An 18130-nucleotide genomic window follows, 5' to 3' on the forward strand; every position below is an offset into this window, starting at 1 on the left:
CAACGTTTCCATGCATCTACTTTTCCCTCTGTTTCTGCTGAATGCTCAGCGCTGAAGGAGCAGAGCTGAGGGAGGGAGTGCCACCAGGTCTGCAGGTGACACTGCTGTCCTGGGAACAGCCCCAGGGCTCAGAGGCTAACCCTGCAATGAGCAGAGATCTTCCCCAGCACTTCATTGAGGAGCAAATCTCCCCTGAAGCTGCTGTGGAGCCCCATGAACTGCACGAGCACCACACACCTGCCCTTTACCTGGCCAACCCCTCGCTTCCCAAAAGCCTCCCAGCTTCAGTCCCAGCTGACCTGCTGAGCAAAATTCAGTGGATTCTTGAAAGTGAAAAACCTATTCTACAGTTATAATCACAAAAAGAAAACTACCTTTGTGCTTTTATTTAAGCAACACAAGGTTTCATTTCAGTGCTGCATGAAAAGCCCTCCATGCTGGACCAGGCCATCACAACACCTGGTGCCTCCAGGTAATTCATACGATGCTCTGCAATACCCACAGGAATTTTCCAGAAAACTCCAACCAAAGCACAGGGAAGTAAATTAAAATACTCCAGGGAAAAAAGAAATTGCAAAGGCAACAGAAGTCTTCCATAACCTGCTATGGCCAAAACAAACTGGAGTCACAATTGTACAGAATGCTTTTCAACATTTTTCACCCCAAACAGAGCAGGGTCTGCAGCCCCCTTCCCACTGGGCACAGAGAGGCCATCAGCAGATGGCCCCAGCTCAGGGCTGGTCACGCCCATGGATCAGGAACGTCCCAAAAAGGGAAGGTTCTCTCTCAGTTGCTGACACTTCAGCTGCTAAAGAGCACAGGCTGCTGCGATCCGCCCGTGTTCCGGCCGTCCCGGCTCAGCCGATCCTTTCCATTGAGCAGCTGGCCTGAGAACTGTCAGACTGATTTCCCTGACACTCCATTACTAACCCCTGCCCGAGCCACGGCCATTCTTTGCCTCAGAAGCTGGATCTCATCCCAGAACAATCTCTGAAAGTTTATTTTACTGATCAAAGCAAAATAAGAAAGCCTCTGTGTTTTGCTATATTTAGTGTGCGAGCCGTGAGTGAGTGCTTGGCAGGAGCGGTGGGACGCAGAGCGCGCCCCGCTTTTGTAAACTCTTGGCTGTTTGCTCTGGAGCAGAGCCAGAGGGGCCAAACCCCCAGCCTGGTCCAGCTGCTCCCCTCCCTGCCCTGGCTCCCCTCTCACAAGGCACCACAGACTGTCAGAGCAACATTTCAGCACTCAGCAACCCCACACATCTGAGCCGGGGGTGGACTTAAGCCCAGACCAAAGAGCTCCTGCCGTCATCCTGGGGCCAGGCCAGAGCCAGGGCATGTTTCTGTGCCCAGAGGAGAAGCCCTGCAGAATCACAGATTAGCTGGGAAGCTGCTGGGAAGTGACCTCTGGAGATCACCCTGTCCAATCCCCAGCCCAGGCAGGGTCACCCGGAGCAGGGGACACAGGAAAGTGTCCAGGTGGGGTTGGGATATCTCCAGAGAGGGAGACTCCAGCCCCTCCCTGGGCAGCTGTTCCAGGGCTCTGCTCCCTCCATGGAAAGAAGTTCTTCACATTGAGGTGGAGCTTATTGTGGTTTAGTTTAAGCCCACTGCTCCTCGTTCTGGCACTGGACTTGCTGCCAGGGCGTCCCAGAACCATGGTTGGCACTGGAGCTTCTGGAGCACCAGCAACCCACCACACCCTGCCTTGTGTGACCACAGCACAGGAGTTTGTGCTGGAGAAACACACCCCCACCTCAGCTCACCATCCCCAGCTTGCTCTGCACTGGCCATGGGCTGGACTGCCCTCACTCAGCCCAGTCCCAGCAATCCTTAATTGCAATCACAAACGATGTGTTCTACCTCACTCTGCTAAGATGCAATACCTTTATTTTAGGTCAACACACTGAAAATAGGACAGACAAGCAGATGCTGGTCAATCAATTAAAACTGCTGCTGGCAAATTGGAAGCCAAAGAAATTCCTTAGCTTGTATTTTCTGTCATTTTGCAAAAACATACCTGGGTGACAAGGTTAAATCAAGCAAAGGAAATCCCTGGCACTTATCATCCACAGGCATTACTGATAAATTGTGCAGTGGAGGAATAAAGGATTACCTTCTGTATTTTTTCATTACACTTTTCTTTTGTTACAGAATACATAAATCCATTGTGGCACAATGTAATATGTATCATCGTGCTACACCTGTGGACGTTTCATAACGGCTGCCATGTCTGTGCAGTCAGGAATGATAAGTGAACCACCCGTGAATGTTAATGATAGTGATCATTCTGCAGTAACTTGGCTTTCCATCTTCTTTTACAGCCTCCGTGCTGGAGCCAGGGTGGCAAGGTTCAGGAGAGGGAAAGGGAAACAGCAGCAGAGGCAGAAGCTCTCCTCGTGGTGCTGAGGTGCCATGGGAACAGGCAGAGTCCCCACTTTTGCCACAAAATAAAACAACCTACACTGGAAGGACAAAAGGTTTCTACCCTGAATGAGAATAGAGCTTTTTGAAAAGCTCTTTTCCAATCTGGAGCAATTTTAATTTTTTTTCTTTCTTTTTTTTTTTTTTTTAACACAGAAGTGGAATTCACTTTCCAGAAGTGGAATTTATAGCACTTAAAGCTCACTGCATAACCAACTGGCATGGCTGGAAGTGCCTGGGAGTGACTAATAGCAATTTCTACTTGATCAGCACAAAGTCAGAGTTAAGACTCAAAATCCCAGCTGATGCAATGGATTTACCTTAAGCTGGGTAATTTTTAAGATAAAGTGCACAGTGATAGGAACTGGACTAGCTAATGCCAACCACAAGTTTTACTCTGAGCCTAAAAAACCTGGTTTTGTGCATCTCAGATTGGCCTTCATAGCTCTGTGCACTACTGAGTTTAACTGGCTGCATTTTGACACCACTTTAACAGTCCTTAGACCTCTACCAAGTCTTCTGGTGCCCTCCTACTCTTCCCTCTCCACTATCCTGGGAGCCACATTCTAAATTTTGCACCCACATTAACTGTCTTAAATTTTATATGAATATTCTAAAATGTACTTCGCAGATTACCCACCCCCATGCACAAACCAGGAACAGGCCTTTGGGGGACTGCTGCTGGAGTCCAAGAAAAAACACATTCCAGGGCTTCGAACTGAATTTGCAAATGCACAATGCAAATCTGGGATCGTAAAAGGGTTTCAAACCTTAAACTATCGGATATGGCAGAGGTGCTGCTTTGAAAATTCGTATATAATTGTCAAAGCAATTTAAGAACAATATCAAAACAGAAAAAAGTGCTACAGAGCAGAAGAACTGGATGCCAAATTTCCTGTGTGCCAATTGGCAGCTGAGCTACAGCTCCTCGAAACACCATTAGATCGAGTGTGTCGAGTTCCAATAATAAAATTTCCAAGGGAAAAAGCCCTAATGATGGTACAGATTTATTTTAAGCCTTTCAGGTATGACCTCACCACCTCAAGAAGTCTGTATTTCCATGGATGTGGTGCTTTGTTTGCCTCTTCCTGACAAACCCCTCGACAGGAGAGTGGGGCCATGTGAGTGCCTGATGTTGGACAAAGCTCTGCTCTCCACAGCAGCCACCTTCCAAAAACATAACTCGCTAGACTAATGGGCAGTGAGCAGCCAGAACGACTGCCCTCCGTCTTCTCCTTGTGTAACTTTGCCAGAGTCCTTGGAACTTGCCAAATTCGGTCATGCCTGCTTAGCTTGCTCAACTGATTGTGCCAGAAAAGAAAATAAGACACAGATGTATTTGAGCTCTTTGAGATGCCAGTAAGAGCGACAGCTAATGGCTTCATTTCGACCCTCCCCTACCAGCTGGGCACAGGTGGGGGGATAATGAGGTCCCTCTCCCTAATCAAACTCAATTATTTACTACTCTGTACAGCCACAAAGACATTCACATCCAGCTCGGAATATAAACTGCACTGCGGGCTACTCCCAGCCACCACCTCTGGGTATTTATAACGAACTGGAGTGGCTCAGAGTTTGCCTTGGCAGCAGTTGAAGTGTATAAAGTTCTGCAAACTGTTTCTGCTCAAACATGTCCTGCTGCAGGGGGTCCCTGGCGGGCCCCGCTGCGCTGCGCTCGGCGACGGCAGCACGGGCAGAGCGAGGTGGAGCAGGCTCCAGCACCGAGCTCCTCACACGCATCAACATTTTTCAACAGTGATTCAGTATTAATAAACATTACAAGTCACAAGGCTGACATGGCAGCAGCTGAAGTACTTCAGCACCAGGAGGAAAAAAAAGAGATGCAAAATATAAAACCACAATTACATGCACCGGTAGGGTGACAGGGGAGGAAGAAGACATAGAATTTACAGCAAATCCCTACAAAAATATGACAGCACGCACATGTAAACTCACAGAGGTAACCACCTTTTGATTAAGTGATGATCAAGTCATTCTTTATTCTAGGGGACACATTAAAAATTCTAATTTAAACCTAGCTATTTACACAGTAATCGCAAGCCATTTAAAATTAAAATGTGGACACTGGTACCACCGAACTGACCCTTTCAGAAGAACACTGCTTATGATGCAGCTGTCCTATTTCTCCTCAGCAGCACCTTCCAAGCTAGAAGGAAGCTCCTCACATCAGCACAAATGATGGTAAACCAAAAGATGTTGCATTTTTCTACAGACCCTGCAGCTTGACACTGCTCTGGCTCCCAGCTGCAGGCAGAGCTGTGCTGGCCAGGCTGGGAGCTTGCTGAGGGAAGGGCAGAGCCAGCCCCCCAACCTGACCCAGCCCTGCTCACTGCAGAGAAAACTGACCCCAACCCGACCTACCCCTGCTCACTGCAGAGAAAACTGACCCCAACTCAGGCACCCAGGGCAGCACTGGGGTAGGGGCACAGCTGGGAAAGGGCACTTCTGCCAGATGAGAAATCAGCAACCATTTAGAGTTGTCTATAGACAATGACCTCCCCTTCCTCAGCACAGCCCAGCATCTCAGCCTTGAATAACTTAGTTGTGAACACCGGGGCCAGAATATTTTATTTCTCAGTGCCCTAATGCAGTGGAATAAAGTGAATGTGGCCTTTGGGAATACACGTGGGATTTCTGACAACGGCTTTCTGTAGGATGCTTTGGAACGTCGCTAAGAAACACAGTACACAATAACGAATATAAAAACTAATTAAATAAGCCAGATTTAAAAAAAAAGTCTGATTATTCAGAACTAGAAGCAGCTGTAGTGTTCAGAAATGTAAGTAATGTCCAATAACCAGGAAAACCCTATTAGCATTTTCATTTCAAGAGCTCCAAACATGAAATATTTTTCCCAAGTAAGAAGTGGCTTATGCTCCTGGCATTTTGTTCTAGTAATTAAGGCCTTCTGATGGTTTAAGAGATTTTTCATTCACAAGTAAAGGAAAATAAAAGTGATCAAGCACAGTATATATCCCTATTTCACTGATAAGGACATAGCAAATTCTTCTTGATCTACAAGGCAGACAGCTCAGGTCTCAGGGGTGGATGGGATGTCCCTCACCAAACCCTTCTGGACGTGGGAGGGGAATGTCCAGAATGCCAGGCCAGCTCCAGCCGGTGTGCCTGGTTACTGCTCATTTCTCAAACACGTCTTTGTTATCAAGCCACGCTGCAACACTTTGGTCTATAAAGTGGTCTATAAAACCACTTGCCCCACTGCAGAGCACCAGCAGCAGGTGTGGCCCCGAGCTGGGGCGAGGTCCGTGAGGGAGCAGGGGAGGAGGAGGCGGAGGCAGCCGGTCCCCAGGCCAGGCCGGTACTCACATGCGCACGAAGAGCGACTGCTTGGCCGCCAGCCCCGGGGACGAGTACTTCTCCACCAGCGCCAGCGTGCTGAAGCCAAACTTGTGGATGGGCTCGTTGGAGTCCAGGGGGGGAAAGTCCGTGTCCACCTCGCCGTCGTCCTCGGCGATGTGCAGGCAGTAGGCGCTGACGTTGTCGCTGCAACAGAGAGCGCCTGGTCAGCAGCGCCTCGGGGCTGCCCCCAGACCTGCAGCCTGCACGGGGCAGGGCTCTGAAATGCCCTGCTGCTGCGGTGGCACCGCTGGTGTGTGTGGTGGCACTCACTGGTTTGTGTGGTGGCACCGCTGGTTTGTGTGGTGGCACTCACTGGTTTGTGTGGTGGCACCGCTGGTTTGTGTGGTGGCACCGCTGGTTTGCGTGGTGGCACCCCTGGTTTGTGTAGGGACACTCACTGGTCTGTGTGGTGACACCGCTGGTTTGTGCAGTGACACCCCTGGTTTGTGTGGGGACACCCAAACACGTCCCCAGAGCTCCCAACGTACCCTGCTGCCACAAGCCTCCGGTGACAGAAAAACCCCAAACCTCAGAGCAGAGCTGTCTTCATCCTTAACTGCTCTCAAGCGAAACCTGACAATGATCAAAATACACTGAAATCTAAAAAAGCCTCATGATTTCATAAAGCAGGGAGTAATATTTCTCCATTTCTGAAAATTTATTTATTCATATGATGACTACTCTTCAGAGCTAAAGGCAAACAAGTGGTCTCTGTGATTTTCCACAGGTCAAGCAACTGTGAAAGTTTAGTGTCTGTAGGCTGGAAAAGCAGAGTGCTCTTGGGCAGGTAAGTGGGGTAACGAGCTAAAGGAAAAGTAAAAAATCTGTCCAACACATAGCAATGATTAGCAGAAAACTTACCTTTACTGAATACCTAAGTTCACTCACTAAAAGCAGTCACAAATTAATAAACACCAACAAGCAGAACTAACACAGAAAACTGATACGGATACAGTGTGAGAGAAATAAAGAGCTGAGCCTCTTTCCTTCCACAGATGAAAGTCCAGAGGAAAACAACTATTTATAGCTACCAAACAGGTATTAATCATAATTTCCTAACATTGAAATCTATTTCAAATGTTACTTCAGTTTAAATTATTGACCTGAAAGTAAGTATTCTTCCTGACTGTAAACATGCCAACACTCAGGCCTTTCCCCAGCCATGCAGTAAAGCTGGAGGTGCATGTGGCAGCATGTTTCTAAACTCTGCAGTTTAAATTTGGAGTTTTAATTGCATGATTGATGCTTAAATTAATTAATTGTAAAGTGTATGCTAATTGTTTAATTGGTCGCTTGATCTATATAGATCATTTTTTGAATTAAATGAGTTGATTTACAAAGTTTATTGATTGGATGTGACAATGAATTATTTCACTGACTACCTGATTTGCAATTTTCTCAATTAATTCACAAACCTTTGGTTGCAACTGTGCTTTATTGAGAGTGCTTAGTCCAGGTGATCTATCGGCATCTTGTCATGACTAAGACATTTATTACAGAAAACAGGGAATAATGATGCATTGCTGTTAATGTAAGCTGCAAATTTGCTCACCAAAGATAATTCAGCAACAGTCACCACTCTGAATTTTGAAAATTCTGCAAATACTAGTAAAAAAACTTCCTGGCCTTGAACCCTTCCAGGGATGGGGCAGCCACAGCTTCTCTGGGCACCCTGTGCCAAGGCCTCACCAGCCTCATAGCCAAGAATTCCTAATTCCCAGTCTCCCATCCATCCCTGCCCTCTGGCAGTGGGAGCCATTCCCTGTGTCCTCCCCTCCACCAGGTGAAAAAAAAAAAGCCCAGTGAGTAAAACTGTTCTGCACTTTGAACCTCCACCAGGCTGAGTGAGATTGAAGTTGGGAACTTACAAGTTCAGCACAAAAACTGAGAGATTCAATCCTCGCTTCTAAAAATAGCAAATGTATTTGAATTATGCACCTCACTATTAATTTCTTCCTAGAAAGGGATTTCGTTTATTTTTTGCAGATGGAATCATTCCAGCACATCTGTCAGGGGCTGGCAAGAAAATATCTGCTGGGTTACAACCCAAGTCCCTGTGTGAGAGGCCAGGGACAGGGCTGCTAACACTGCCAGGGGTTCCTCGAACCAAGAGACTGAATAGAGACAAATACAATACAATTATATAAAAAAGGCAGCCTAATTGAATACAGAATGTTCTCAAAGCTGTCAACTAGTACTCATTCACTTCAGACTCTTACACCTATCTTTTAGGGAAAGGAATTAGGCAGTAATATATTCTTTTCCTAAAGACAGAGGGGGTTGTTTCTCCTAATTATAAAGTCTAAAACTTCCTCATTATTCTCACAGTGTCACTAGCAGGTATAGTTGTCACTCTGCATGCCTTGCATACCCATCTGAGGCATTCTACAGATGTATTTTAGTGCAGTGTCACAATGATCCCCATTTTGTCTTTTCACCCTCTCCTGATTCCTGACTGAATCAGGAACAAATGGCCAATGTAGAATGGGTACCCTACACGAGCTCCTTCCTTACGTGGAAATATGAGATTTAGTTTACAGTTAAATCAGTCCTTGCTTCAGGACTGGCAGACAGCCATGCTAAAAAAAAGATGATGAGAAATAATTAAGGACCTAGAAGAAAACAAACTTCCAGGAATCTCGAGGCTCTGGCCCTTGGTCTGAGCCTTTGTCCCCAGATTCTCAGCTGTTGCTGTGTCTGACACGTGCTCTGGGGAACTCACGCCTCCATTATTTATTTTATTCTTTCTGCCTGAGATTTGATTACATTGGACAGCCTCCTTGCTCAGGAGCACTTTTTGACACATCATAACATCTTATCCTTCAAGGCAGACAGTGAAATTCATTTCTTCCCACTGTTGCCTTGTGCTGTGGGCAGTGATGGTTCATGGAACACTCCACTCACGGGTGCTGTTCCATTTGAGCTCTGCTGTGCTCCTGGAAAATATGTGTGTGCCCAAAGACTGACAACAGTGGTGTCTTACTCATTGAAAAATAACCTAATCATACACAAAGGATGCTTCTCTGAACTTGTGATATAATGAACAGAAGTTAATAACAGCAAATGAAATGGCACCATCTGTGAATAATTTTATATTTCTTCTCCAGAACATAGAAAAGGACAAATTAAAGCCAAGTGTTTAACCCCAGAAACATTTCATATGTCTGTTGAGAAGAGCTAAGGGAAAACCTACACCCAAAGAAAGAACATCCATGGAACTGTTTCCAAGAGGGGCTGCTTTCCTGTGTGCCCTGTCCATGGAACAGAAATCAGCAAATCCAAACAGGGGAGGCCAAGACCTCACTCCCATTCCCCCCACAGCTCTGCTCCAACAGCAGCTAAGACTGCTGAGCCCTGCAGGGCTCCTGAAAAATGCTGAAAGAGTGAGCTGCAAAATTCAGGATCAAAAAAAACCCACCCTATTCATTCAGTATTCCAGGATCAATCAAAAATAAAAAAGTTAAATTTGGCTCATATAGAAAAAACCCAAACAAAACTATCAACCTCCTTCACACCAGGGGCATCCCTGCCAGTAACTGCCACTGACAACTCTGTAAATTCTATGGCCCAGCAAAACCAGAAGTACTTTACACAACTGTTCTAAAATGAAAGCTGCTCAGGTGAGCTGTTCTGAAGAACAGGTTTGTCCTGTCATCTGCCAGGAAAGGGGAACAGCTCTTACCAACCACCACCAGTGCTCCAGCATAGCAAAGGGACTTAGAGCAGCTCTGGGCTTTATCTGACATCTTGTGATCTCAACCATTAAGGACATCAGCAAAAAATAGATGGGACATGAAATAACGAATGCCTCTGTGACACCAAAAGTGATGAAGTTAGCATTTTTTTTACATAGTTTTGAAATGATGATTCATTTACAGATCCAAGCCTTGCTGTTGATCACTTCCCAGCACACAGCAGTTAATTGAGAGAGAAACGGCTGGAGGTGCACGTGTGCTGCTCGGAGGGGAGCACTGACAAATGTGAAGGTGCTGGGATTTATACTTCCAAACACTGACACAGAACTCCATTTCAGTATGCAAAAAGGCTGCAGAGGAGAAATTTAGAGGTCAGGAGGTAGTAAAGAAAGAGCATTACTTCAGCTTGGGTTCCCGGCCCTCACTTGTATATTGCCAGCAGATGAGCCCGATCAGGTCGTGCACCTTGGCATTGGCGATGGTCACCACGGTCATGGGCTGCAGCTTGTCCTGGCTTGTGTGCAGTGGGAGGTAGACATCGATTTTTTTGGTTGCCGTTGTACCAACATGGCCCTGTTGAGGAAACACATTTCATCAGGATCTATAAAAACATGTGACAGGGTTTTTACAGAATCTGGGCGGATGGAATTCAGCTCAGCAGGAAAATAAAATATGCTGCTATGGCTTAAAATTGGAAGAAGATTGAACATTTAAATTCCAATTATTTCCCTGCTGTTTATCTGCAAGAAGGACATGAAATATCTGGACATGATTTCACAGATTTCCATAAAGAGCCTGAACTTTGCTGCAGGATCCCATCTTCCTGCAGAATCCAAAAAAATGGAATTATGTGCGGGATGGGGAGGGAGAGGGACCCAACAAACCAGGCTAAGATTTCTGAAGAACACTGCCCTTGTTTCTGCAGCTCTGCAGAAGAGAAGCTCTTCCCCAGCACCTGAGGAGCCCCAGCCCCTGGAGGGAGCACAGACACCCACACACCAAGGCTTGGCCTTTCTCTGCCAAGAGCAGAGAAAACCACACACGCAGCTGAGCCTGACGTGCTCTGCTCGAGGACACCAAGAAGAATCAACTAACATTGGGGTTTGCTGGAACTTACTGCACAAAAAGAACCCATTTGGTGCCCTGGAGATTGACAATTAAAAAAACCATGGAGCACACAGCAACACAGATCTACAAAGTTTTCATTGCAAGAAAAGAATGTTTAATCCACTGCTGGTAGGACTGCAGCTTTCACCCAGAAATCTTCTAAACAAACAAAAGATTGCACATCCTGATCCCCTCTTCCAAAGCACTCCAAGTATCTCCATCTCTCTCCATACTACAAGGGCCTTGAGAAGAGAAAGGGCTTCTTGAATTAATCACTTGGAATTCTAAGTAACAGAATAAAAGGATTCAATGCTATAAATCTATAATGAGAGCATAAAACAGGGAGTTAAATGCCATGTGCTAATTTCAATATATTGTTAAAAACCATTTGATCCTTCAGTGTGATTATAAATTAGAGAAGTAATAGGAATTTAAAGACTAAAGTTATTCATACTGGCATAGCTAAAGGTATTATTAAAATCCATCCCAACATAATACATTTATTTTTTAAGAAAGCATTTTTATAGAACAGATACCTCCTCTTCCCATATTTTTAGGGTAAGAAGAAACCGGTTTGGCTCATTTAAAGGAAGGATTAGGTTTGCAACAGAACATGGGACACTCCTTCATTTTCTTGGATAAACCTGAACACCTTTGGTTGAGTCATGTGCCCGGGACCATCCGGGACACCACCCACAACCTCACGAGTTCACGAGCACAGCAGAGCTACAGCTGGTAAAAAACACCAGGGTGGGTTCCTGTCTGTCCATCTCTCTTGCTTTTCTACTTCCACGACTTATTCTGGAAGGGAAATGAGCTGGTAGCAGGTAAGGAATCAGCTGTGTGTGCCCAGGGGCAGACACCCAGGGGCACGGGAGCCCAGAGCGCCGGTCCTGCCCCGAGCTGAGGCAGTTTGGCAAGAGAAGGAGCAAACAGCAGCTACCAGGAAATTAATGTGGCTCCTTGGCACGCCAAGGCAGTTACATATATAAATCCAAGGAGGGCAGAATCGTAAGTAATGCTGGGTCCTGCTAATGGAAAAGCCAAGAAAAATGGACACCCAGATGTGGGAGTCGATGCCAAGGTTACAATTGATACACCCAGCCAGGGAAGGGACAAACGAGCCAGGAGCTGGGACTGACACCCCAGGAGACCAGGTTATCCATCAGCCACTGCAGGAACGCTGTGAACTCACAGCCCCAAACCCAGGAATGATAAAATCATCCTGCCCAGGGGCCCTGGGCTCCAGCTGTTCCAGCCTGGCAGTGACACTCCTGGGGCTCCTCTTGCAGCATGGCTCTGCCTGCCCCACACTGGGCTGACCTGGAGTTTGCTGGTTTTTAACTAAACCTGTCTCAGTTCTCCCCATCTCTAAATCTCCTCTGCCTCCTCCAGCCTATTTTTACTATCTTTCTTGTCCCTCCACCACAGCTATCCTGCTCTGCTCACAAACACTCAGTGTGAACAGCAAAATGACAGGTGACTTAAACCAGGTAAAACCCACGCACCTATGAGGAGTCCAACTGCTCTGTGAGCCAGGGGAGCAATCCCAACAACAGCAGGACTGGGAAATGGCTCAAAGCACTGCCGTTATACTCAAGATCTTTTAAAAAGTCAGAGAAATAGTTTTATTAATTAGAGGTCTGTAAAGCTGATGGCCATGAGGTATTAGGGAGGCTGAAATAAGCCAATTAGATTTTCTAGCAGTAATGAGAACATCCATTGTCACACTGGGGAGGAAATGTTTGTACAAACCTGTGGTGTGTCAGGGCTCAGGGATCAGTCCCACACCAAGGGGGTCTGGAGGAAACCTCCACTGTGCTTATTGCAAATTGGTGGTTTTGTTCAGAACCACATGAACAATCCAAGCCATCAGGTCCCTGTCTGAGGGAATCCATGCCCTCAGCCCACCCTGCAGAGTGTTAATTGTCACTATTGGACACGAAGTAAGGGCACAGACACGTGGCAAGTTCAAAGGCCAAAAAGAGAACGTTTCATTTGAGCACCTGATATTTATAGAATTCCAGAGGTGCCCATGGATTGGAGGATGGAATTACCACCTCTCCAGCCACACTGGGCAAACCAACAGTCCATCAATTCTCTCCTCCCACAAAGAAGAATGCAAAACAATTAAAAACAGTGCGTGAGAACTCCAGTAGAAACATGTAAACATCAGAAGGCTGAAGAAGTTTTATGAGAACTCTAAGACATTCAAAACAACTATAAAAGAAAACACTTTTAAAAATCAGGGTAACAGTTAATTGTGCAGGAGGTCCCCAAGAGATGGATTACTGATCTGTTTGGAGCCCACGGGGCCAGGCTGGCCCTGGTGGCACCGGGCACGGGGACCAGCCCGGCCCCGCTGGTCCCTCCAGTGAACCCCAAACCCTCCAGGGAACCCCAAAACCACAGGCACCCCTGGAACCACAATCACCTCTGGCCCCCAGCTCAAAACTGTGCTCCAAGTGGAAATGCTGAAGAAACCCAGAAGATAAAGGACAATTACTAATATTCAAAGAGGCAGCATCAAACTTTATTAATAGATCCTGTATAAAATTCAATGGAAAATCTATTCAGGGCCAGGGGCCTTACCATTTGGAGTTTCCTTAATAGCCTCCAATAAATCTGGGAAGCATAAAGGGGCTGTTAAATTAACATTTTCCTGATCTGTCACCTGTGGCACAGTTAATTTGTCAAAAAATTCTTTTAGCTTGTCACTGGACACTGTATATTCTGACAAATGAAGTCTGGAATAAAATTGACAAAATATCTCGTTAATTTTCTAGGAAATCACAAATCTGATTCCATTAAGCTTTTATTGTTAGAAATGTTATATCCCACCAATCCTTTAAGAAAGTGAGGAGTAACTGGATACACTGAAAATGTACAATAAATCATAGAAAACTTTCCTAGTATTTTTATTGATGGATTCTTTTAAGGTTCCGTGGTGTTCTCCTACAGTATGTCAAATTACAAAAAAAAAAAAAAAAAATTAAAATCTATCAGTTCTTCCAACATAAGATGTCTTTCTAAGATTTAAAATCAAATGTTATTCCATGAGGGAAGGCACCCTTCCCTCCAACAGCAGATGGGGTGCACGTTCAGCAGTCACTGACACTTGCCCTGACTCCTGGCCCAGGGACAGCTCCTCCAGCCCAGCACAGCTCACCCCAAAAGCTGCTGCAGCACTGCAGAACGGGGAGCTGTGGCAGTCGGGCACAGCCTGTCCTTCTCACTCCTGCTCTGCTTCACCGCACACCACGGCACAAAATTAAAACCAAGTCCATAAACATTTCCAAGAGAAAAGTGATTGATTTTCAACACTGACAATTTACTGCCTCTTCCTGCACAATGGAGTTCTGTGACTAAATGTTATATCATTTTAAGATTAGATGTTCTAATGATATAATGCAAAGATTTTACTGAATCATTATTTAGTGGGAGTCATAAAAACCTCTTAAAATTAATCTTTCATGCACATCTAGCTTACCCAAAGTTAGCATTTAATTAGATGGCCTTGGCACGAATGAGCTTACTACTTTATTTGCTCAATCAGTGTATGTCTCTTCAGTAATTATAATTAATTCAAGTCATTGACTCACCTCCCAGCAAACAACGCTAAACACTGCACAAAATGGAAACAAATGCTATTCCATTCCCAAATGCAAAATGTCTTCTCACTTTTAAACTCAGTTAAATGTTTTTTGGTTTGGGTGACAGGGTGTTGACTACACTCTGTGATCCAGCAATCACCTCCACAACATAACTTACTTGCTTATGTATTTAATTGACACACAGAAAATACTTGAAGGGGAAATGTGGAAATATAATAATAATAACAACCCAGTATTTACAACACACAAAAATTTCTAACAGATCACAGCACAGATGTTTATGGCAATATAAGGGACCATATTTTTCTTTTTTCTTTCCTTCTCCAGCCCACCACACGATTCCCTACCATGGCAAAAAAAGGAATGGTGTTTGTGTCATCAGGTGGTTACACCAGCATTGGGGTTTTTCATAACTTTGGGCACTGGGTTCCTCCTGTTACTCCTAAACCACAGGTGGAGGACACCCCAGAGAGAACCCAGCACACTGTCAGCCCTGCAGCTTCTCAGTGAAGCCTCAAAGCTGTTCCCTTCTGAGGGGAGGATTCTCCTCTGCATCACCCCAGCCTGTGCTGCAGAGTTAGCAGATCACAATGTAAAACTCCATTAACATCATTAAATACTTAATTTATCTTATTCACACTGTCACTATTCATAAAAATTTAACCCGGTAATTTCCTGTTATCCAAAGCATAACAAAGTATGAATATTTAACTCCAAGGTAAATAACACACTATTATTTTTTATTCTAAATTGTTGACTTCACTTAGCATGCCTGCTCTGCACGGCACCATGCGATTTGTCAATTAAAGGTCCAGATGTTTCGCAGGCTGCAGAGGCAGCAGCAGCTCTGAGCAATGCGTCCTCTGCATGGCAATGATCACTACAACCCCTGCTCCAGGCTGCATTAACATGCTCATGTTTTATTCCAGCCCCCTCCTCATGTACCAGTTAATTACACAACACACAGCTGAGAAGCAGCACCTCCGAGCTGGACACTTTCCTTCCACCTGAACACATCTTTACCCGAGCCTCAAAACCAGGATTTACAGAAATAACCACACAACCAAGCACCCAAATCGCTGCTCTTGCTTGGCATTCACTCCCACAATTAATAAAATTATCTAGGTCCTGAGCAAAGAATAAGACACATAGTGCTGGTAACAGCACGTTTCAGTTATAGTAACACACGTTCATTTATACAACTCTCTATGAATTGAAATCTGCTTTACTTGGAGTGCTATTAATATGAATTCTTAATACTGACAAATGCTACATGGAGGAAGGGAGAAGTCCCAGAAGATCCCTGTTACAGCCCAGGATGTGTTTATGCCCACGTAGGTGTCAGATTTAGGACAAATGGCCCTGACCATCCCTCCCCTGCCACACTCCCTGGCATTTTGCTCCCTCTCTGCATGCCCAAGCCAACACAGAGGGTGGGATGTCCCCCCAGCCGTGTGGCACCAGCCCAGCCTGCCCTGCAGCCCTGGGCTGCTCAGCTCCCACAGCTCTAGGAGGGACAAAAACACACGTTTAGATTGATCCAAGTGCTGTTGCTCCAGCTGCAGCAGAAATGCATTCATTACCCCAAACCATCCTCAAATTCCTTCTAGTGAGGAGAAGGAACGGCCTCTTTAGAAGAATTATATATATTTTAGTTAGTAATAAACATTACAATTTAATACTGAGGAATAGAGTTATTGTTTGCAATAACAAAATGCAACCAAAACTTATAATTAAAACTACACCATAAACATTATTTGTGCGTTAAGGAACATACCACGATCTATTTTAATGAACAGATGCTCCAAAAAAGATAAATGTTTTCAGAAATATTCAATCCTTGAACATATCAGCCTCTAATCCTCTGCTTCTGCTGCACAAAGCAGACAGCTCAAGTTCCTCGAGGACATCAGCCAACCTTAGGTGGAACATTTTTAATACATCACCGTGTCACTTTTTAATGTGCCACAATCTATTAACCACATGGCAAACTAACAGGGATTTTTAAAATACGGGTTTTATAGCTTGGTGGCGGTGATTAATTAAATAAATAGGCAGCGTTTCACAAATCATCCCTCTAATTAGCGTGAGCCAGGCGCGCTCGCTCCCTGGCACGGCTGCGGCTGCGGCGGGCAGCGCAGTGCCAGCCCGGGCTGCGCGGCACCGCAGGTGCTGCGCTCAGCTGCAACGGGCTCCAGCTGCCTGCAGAACGAGCTCTGTGCATCATTCTGCCCCATCCTGCAGGAAACAGCCGAGGCAACAAAGCAACGCAGCCGTGCCCGGGCTCCGACCCGAAGGAGCAAAGTTGCGCGTTGCAGAGAATGAACAAATATTAAAGGCAGATGCTGGAAAAAATGCACCCGCTAAATGATACATTTTCTGTCAAAACATTTCAAAGTTGAAGCTACAACTAATTACATGCAGACCATTCAAAGAAGCCAAGCAAGGCTTATCATTAAAATGACTCAATTATTCTTAAAAGAAAGAGAAAATCATCTGTAAAACCTGCCTGCAATCTCATCAGTTTTACTGTACCTACCTCAATACATCATTTCCCCCAGAGCTCAAATTAAACTCTTAATAGTTAATATGCTCAAGTTTTACTATAGGTTTTCCTCCAAACTATTATTAACTGGAATTTCCTACCTAGAAAGGGTTTTATATGGAAATTTGTTCTGCAGTGTTTAGTGACACTATCACAACAGCTTTTTGCCCCTCAATTTAAAAGCCATCAGAGAGACAGAATGTGATGTGGAGTCAGGCAGCTCACAGAGATGGGATTTGATTTCCTCCACCGGTGATTTCTTTCCCAGCATCAGTCCTTAGACTACCCCCTTAAAGCCAAATTTCCTTGCACTCTGGAAGGAATTTGCACTCTGGGACTGGGGTGCCACGGAGCCCTGCGTGCCAGGGCAGGTCCCCTGGCACTGGGAAGGAGCCCAGGAGTGATAAATAATGAACAATAAATAACAAATACAGTGTCCCACTGACACTTTCCCACTGCACCCCCTCCCTCCTGGCAGGAGGTGCTGGCACACCAGTGCCTCCATCACACAAACCAGTTTCAGGAGGGCTCTCGCCTCCACCACCCCAACAGCCACGTGGCACTCGGGGGCACCTCTAAAAGAAGCATTAAAGACTTTAACCTCCAGAAGCTTTTGCCCTTAAGATATGTGAAAATGCCCTGATGGGCTGTTCAAGCAACTTTGATGCAGGACACTTTCTGACATAAAGTGTTTTCAACGTTTTTTCCCCCAGGATTTAGGTCCATAGCAGCCTGAAGTATGATAAATTCATAAATTCAATCTCCACAAAGACCTGAGAAACTGCTCTTATTAGTAAATCAAGGAAGCTCTACTAGTATTGAGAATATAGTGAGAATTTTCTTCCTCTTTGGTTCAGATAGGGAAACAAAAGAATTTACATGGAAAAAACCTGACCATTATATTTCCTTTACAAATTCTGAATGGGAAATATTAAATAAATTGAAAAAAAAATTAATGAAATATAAATTTATACTGGAATCAAGAACAAACCAATTACCACTTCACTTACATTTAATGTTTAACTACAAAACAAGAACTCTTTGATTAGTGATTTCATGGTGCTTAAACAGACACATAAGTGAGCCCTTTTTCCATAATTAACCATCAATGCTTTAAAATGATTTTTCAACTACTAGGGTCAAAGTAAAGGCATAGTCTAAAAGAGTGTCCTATGAGAAATTAAAAAAACCCAAATTCTCTCCCTCAGGAATGTTTCTCCCAACAAGCATGTCTGTTAAATGGACACATCCAACTCTTCTGCAAACAGCAGCAATTGGAAACATCTTCTAATAAAACATTTCCATATTTCTTTGGCTGTTAAGAACCTCAACTTGTGAATACGTTTTTTATTTTATTTGATCTGT

At 44.9% G+C, this 18130-nt stretch overlaps 1 protein-coding gene across 5 annotated transcripts in view; it reads right to left on the reverse strand.

The window, feature by feature from the left end:
• The window catches only part of MAPKAP1 (MAPK associated protein 1), a 78342-nt gene that overhangs the window by 35765 nt on the left and 24447 nt on the right, over positions 1 to 18130 (reverse strand). For all 5 annotated transcript variants that reach the window (XM_021543727.2, XM_021543721.2, XM_021543723.2 and 2 more), the window contains 2 exons: positions 9900 to 10072; positions 5772 to 5948 (listed from right to left, as the gene is read on the reverse strand). In XM_021543727.2, coding sequence (XP_021399402.1) covers positions 5772 to 5948; positions 9900 to 10072 — 350 coding nt within the window. The remainder of the gene's footprint in view (positions 1 to 5771; positions 5949 to 9899; positions 10073 to 18130) is intronic.

Source organism: Lonchura striata, chromosome 22, assembly GCF_046129695.1.
Source record: "Lonchura striata isolate bLonStr1 chromosome 22, bLonStr1.mat, whole genome shotgun sequence".
Taxonomy (NCBI): Eukaryota; Metazoa; Chordata; class Aves; order Passeriformes; family Estrildidae; genus Lonchura; species Lonchura striata.